General features: G+C 42.4%; 1 protein-coding gene across 1 annotated transcript in view; it reads left to right on the top strand.

The window, feature by feature from the left end:
* The window catches only part of LOC122540179 (dynein axonemal heavy chain 8-like), a 1,249,383-nt gene that overhangs the window by 597,708 nt on the left and 646,724 nt on the right, over nt 1-4,951 (top strand). The window contains exon 28 of the mRNA XM_043675521.1: nt 3,167-3,293. Within this exon, the coding sequence (XP_043531456.1) occupies nt 3,167-3,293 (127 nt within the window). The remainder of the gene's footprint in view (nt 1-3,166; nt 3,294-4,951) is intronic.

Genomic DNA, 4,951 nt, shown 5'->3' with positions numbered 1-4,951 from the left:
TTCTTCACTATCTGCTGTACCTGCATGCTTACCTTCATTGACTGGTGTACAAGAACACCCAGATCTCTTTGTACTGCCCCTTTACCTAAGTTGATTCCATTGAGGTAGTAGTCTGCCTTCCTGTTCTTGCCACCAAAGTGGATAACCATACATTTATCCAAATTAAACTACATCTGCCATGCATCTGCCCACTCAACTAACCTGTTCAGGTCACGCCGTAATCTCCTAATATCCTCCTCACATTTCACCCTGCCACCCAGCTTAGTATCATCAGCAAATTTGCTAATGTTACTATTAATACCATCTTCTATATCATTAATATATATTGTAAAAAGTTGCTGTCCCAGCACTGATCCCTGCGGTACCCCATTGGTGACTGCCTGCCATTCCGAAATGAAGCCGTTTATCACTACTCTTTGTTTCCTGTCAGCCAACCAACTTTCAATCCAAGTTAGTACTTTTCCCCCAATACCATGCGCCCTAATTTTGCTCACTAACCTCCTATGTGGGACTTTATCAAAAGCTTTCTGAAAGTCCAGGTATACTACATCCACTGGATCTCCCTCGTCCATATTCAGAGTTACATCCTCAAAAAATTCCAGAAGATTAGTCAAGCATGATTTCCCCTTCATAAATCCATGCTGACTCTGACCTATCCTGTTACAACTATCCAGATGTGTCGTAATTTCATCCTTTATTATAGACTCTAGCATCTTTCCCACCACTAAGGTCAGACTAACTGGTCTATAATTTCCTGCTTTCTCTCTCCCACCTTTCTTAAAAAGTGGTACAACATTAGCCATCCTCCAATCCACTAGAACTGATCCTGAATCTATCGAACTCTGGAAAATAATCACCAACGCATCCACGATTTCTCGAGCCACCTCCTTCAGTACCCTGGGATGTAGACCATCAGGCCCCGGGGACTTATCAACCTTCAGACCTAACAGTCTCTCCAACACCAATTCCTGGCTAATATAAATTTCCTTAAGTTCAGGTCCTTTAGCCACTGTTACCTCAGGGAGATTGCTTGTCTTCCCCAGTGAACACAGATCTGAAGTACCAATTCAATTCTTCTGCCATTTCTTTGTTCCCTGTAATATATTCCCCTGTTTCTGTCTTCAAGGGCCCAATTTTAGTCTTAAACAAGTTCACCTGGATTACTTCAGTCACCTCCCTCCCCTCCCTGCACCTCTCCATCTCCATTTCCAGTGACTGACTCAACACGGACATCTAATATAAACCCACGGACTCCCACTGCTACTTGGACTACACCTCCTCCCACTCTGCCTCCTGCTATCCCTTATTCCCAAATCCTCTGCTGCATCTGCTCCCAGGAGAACTAATTCCACCGTAGAACATCCCAGATGGCCTCCTTTATCAAAGACTGGAATTTGCCCTCTCACGTGGTCAACAATGCCCTTCAGCACATCTCCTCCATTTCCTGCACCTCTGCCCTTGTACCCCAACTCTCCAGTCGCAACAGAGTCCCCCTGGTCCTCACCTTCCAATCCCAAACCTCCGGATAAACCGCATCATCCTCCGCCATTTCTGCCACCTACAAACAGATCCCACCACCAGAAATATAAGTCCCTCCCCCCATCTGCATTTCGAGAGACAATTCTCTCCACGACTCGCTTGTCAGGTCCACGCCCCCCACTAACCTACTCTCCCCTCCCAACACCTTTCCCTGCCATTCACAAGAAGTGCAAAACCTGCACCCCTCTCAACTCTGTCCAAGACCCCAAAGGATCCTTCCACATCCAACAGAAATCTACCTGTACTTCCACACACGTCATCTACTGCATCTGTTGCACCCGATGTAGCCTCCTCAACATCGGGGAGATAGGACAATAACTTGTGGATTATTTCAGAGAACATCTCTGGGACACCTGCACTAACCAACCCCACAGCCCTGTGACTGAACACTTTAAATCTCCGTCCCATTCCATTAAGAACATGCAGGTCCTGGGCCTCCTCCACCGTCAAACCCTAACCACCTGACGCCTGAAGGAAGAACACATCATTTTCCGCCATGGGACCCTCCAACCACATGGGATCAACATGGATTTCACCAGTTTCCCCATTTCGCCTCCCCCCTTATGCCAGTTCCAAACTTCCAACTCAGCATCACCTTCTTGAATGTTCCTACCTGTCCATCTTCCTTCCTACCTATCTGCTCCAATCCCCTCTCCGACCTATCACTTTCACCCCCACCTTCATCTACCTTTCATTCTCAGCTACCTTTCCTCCAGCCCCACCCCTCTCCCATTTATCACACAGCGCCCTTGGCCCACAAGCCTAATTCCTATTGAAGAGCTTATGCTCGAAACGTCGAGTCGCCTGCTCCTCAGATGCTGCCTGACTGGCTGTGTTTTTCCAGCACAACACTTTTTGACTCTGATCACCAGCATCTGCAATCCTCACTTTATCCTCCTTGGGGATTACAAGGTCAACCATGATTCTTTGAATGGCAGACCAGACTCAGTTTTCCCACATCAGCTCCATATGGTCTTGTCAGATCAATTCTCAAGCAATACCAAATTAAAGGGATAGAAAAATCTAAGCTTTAAGAGGAGAAATTGCTGATTGGTTGTCAAGTGAACTCTGAATGTTAAAATGGGCAGATTGAACTTGTCCCAGTAATGATGATCATGACAACTATCATTGATTATTGTAAAATCCCTTCTGATTTACACATATACTTTCGGATAGAAAATCTGTTATCCTGACCCAATCTGGCATGCAAAAGGCTCCAGCTCACAATAACGTGGTCAACTTTTAACTGCTCTAATGACCAAACAAGCTACTCATTTTAAGTGTAATCGGGATGCATCAAGTTGGCCAACAAGTTGTCTTTTGGAATGAGCCTGAATGAAATGAAATGAAATTACTGTCACGTAATTTGCAGAGTTGAAATAGCAACATTATGTCTACATGTTCTTTCTGTCTGCAAGGGACAAGGCCCTCTAATAATATACCAAGCTCTCAGGACAAATTGTATGATTAATTAGACTGGAAATAATCTTATGAGATCATATTATGAAATATTGTATATTTGTGGTCGCCATCTTTAATAGTTTATAGAATTTCTTGAAAGTAGCCTCTCAAAACCTTTCATGAGTCAATTTATCTATATAATTTATTTCTGATCAATTTTGCACAGAAATTCATGGATCGGAATCCCAGTCTGTATGAATTCCGATCAGAAATAGAGTTCTATGCTAATTTCCAACAGGAGATTGAGGAACTCCCCTCCAGCATTACATTAGATTTTATTGAACTAAACACAGGTAGGAACTAATGCTTATTTACTCTTTCAGTAGTTCATTTCTTCATTAATGCAACACATAAGAAATTGTTCTTTGTCTCATTTATGCCTGGAAAGCAAGAAGGAAAAAATGTAATCTGTGCTACAATTCCTCAGGAATTACTTTCTACTGAGACAGCTTGCTGTTTTCTAATTTGCTTTGAGGATTTGGTCTTGGTCAATTATCTCCCACAACAACAGAAACATTTGATTCTTTTCCAACTTACAATCGCTAATTTAACATATCAACTTCATTGGTCAATCACGAAGAGTGGCTCAGCTGCTACATTGGTTCAATGGAGAACGCAGGAGGACATGCCAGGATCAGGACCAGGTATACCTGAAAATGAGGTTTCAATTTGATGAATCTACAACACAAGGCTACTTCTGTGTCACACAGAATAAGCAGCAAATGTATTTTAAGGTGACGGTTCCAGCAGATTGGATAACCACAAACATAATGCCCCTCTTCAAGAAGAGAGGAACACAGAAAACAAGAAAATAAAGGACAGGTAGCCATACATTTGTCAATGAGATAATGTAATTGTCCATTCTTAAGAAAGAAATAGGATGTTTAGAAAAACTTAATGTAATCAAACCAAGTCAGCATCTTTTTGTGAAAAGGAATACATGTTTGGCAAATCTTCTACAATGCAATGAAACTATAACAGGCAGACCTGATAAAAGGGAATGGGTTAATGTTTTGGATTTAGATTACCAGAAGGCATTCAATAAGCTGTCACGTAAAAGGTTATTATACAAACTGGAAGCTTGTGGTAGTGGTAATGGTCGTTTTGTCATAGTATGGATTCAGGATTAATTAATGTGCAGAAGATGGAGAATTTGGACTTATGGGTCTTTTTCACATTGGCTAGACATAACTCATGGTATGCACAAGGATCAGTCCTAGGGCCTCAGTTAGTTACTATGCACACTAATAACTTGGAGGATGGGGCAGAATTTGATGGTGATACACACATACTTGGGACAACATGTGATATGGACTTAACAAATCTGCAAGAGAACATAAATTGTTTGAGGGAGTAGGCAAAAACTTGTCAGACAGAGTTTAATGAAGGGATGTTTGAGGTCATTGCACTTTGAGAGGAAGAATCAAATGGCAGTCTATTAGTTCAGTGCAGGGACACTCAAAAAAGTGCAGCAGAAAGGGATCTGCGTGTTCTTATGCATGTAACACAAACTATTAACATACAGCTACAGTAGGTAACCAAGAAGGCAACTGGAAATTTGCCATTTATTGTCAGGGGCAAATAGGGGCATCTTGTTACAATAGTACATGGTGTTGGTGAGATCACATCTGAAGAAGTGTGCATAGCTTTTGTCCCCATATTTAACTGGAAGCAATTCAAAAGGGAATTCCTAGGTAATAGCACAATACTGTGGATACTGGAAATCTGAAATAAGGTTTGGAACAAAATCAGAAATTGCTGGACAGACTCAGCAGGTCTGACATTATATTTGGAGATAGAAACAGAGCTAATGTCTCTGGATTAGTGGTGCTGGAAGAGCACAGCAGTTCAGGCAGCATCCAAGGAGCTTCGAAATCGACATTTCGGGCAAAAACCTTTCATCAGGAATAAAGGCAAAGAGCCTGAAGCGTGGAGAGATAAGCTAGAGGGG

The sequence above is a fragment of the Chiloscyllium plagiosum genome, chromosome 3, assembly GCF_004010195.1.
Source record: "Chiloscyllium plagiosum isolate BGI_BamShark_2017 chromosome 3, ASM401019v2, whole genome shotgun sequence".
Lineage (NCBI taxonomy): Eukaryota > Metazoa > Chordata > Chondrichthyes > Orectolobiformes > Hemiscylliidae > Chiloscyllium > Chiloscyllium plagiosum.
This window is presented reverse-complemented; position numbering and strand designations above follow the sequence as displayed.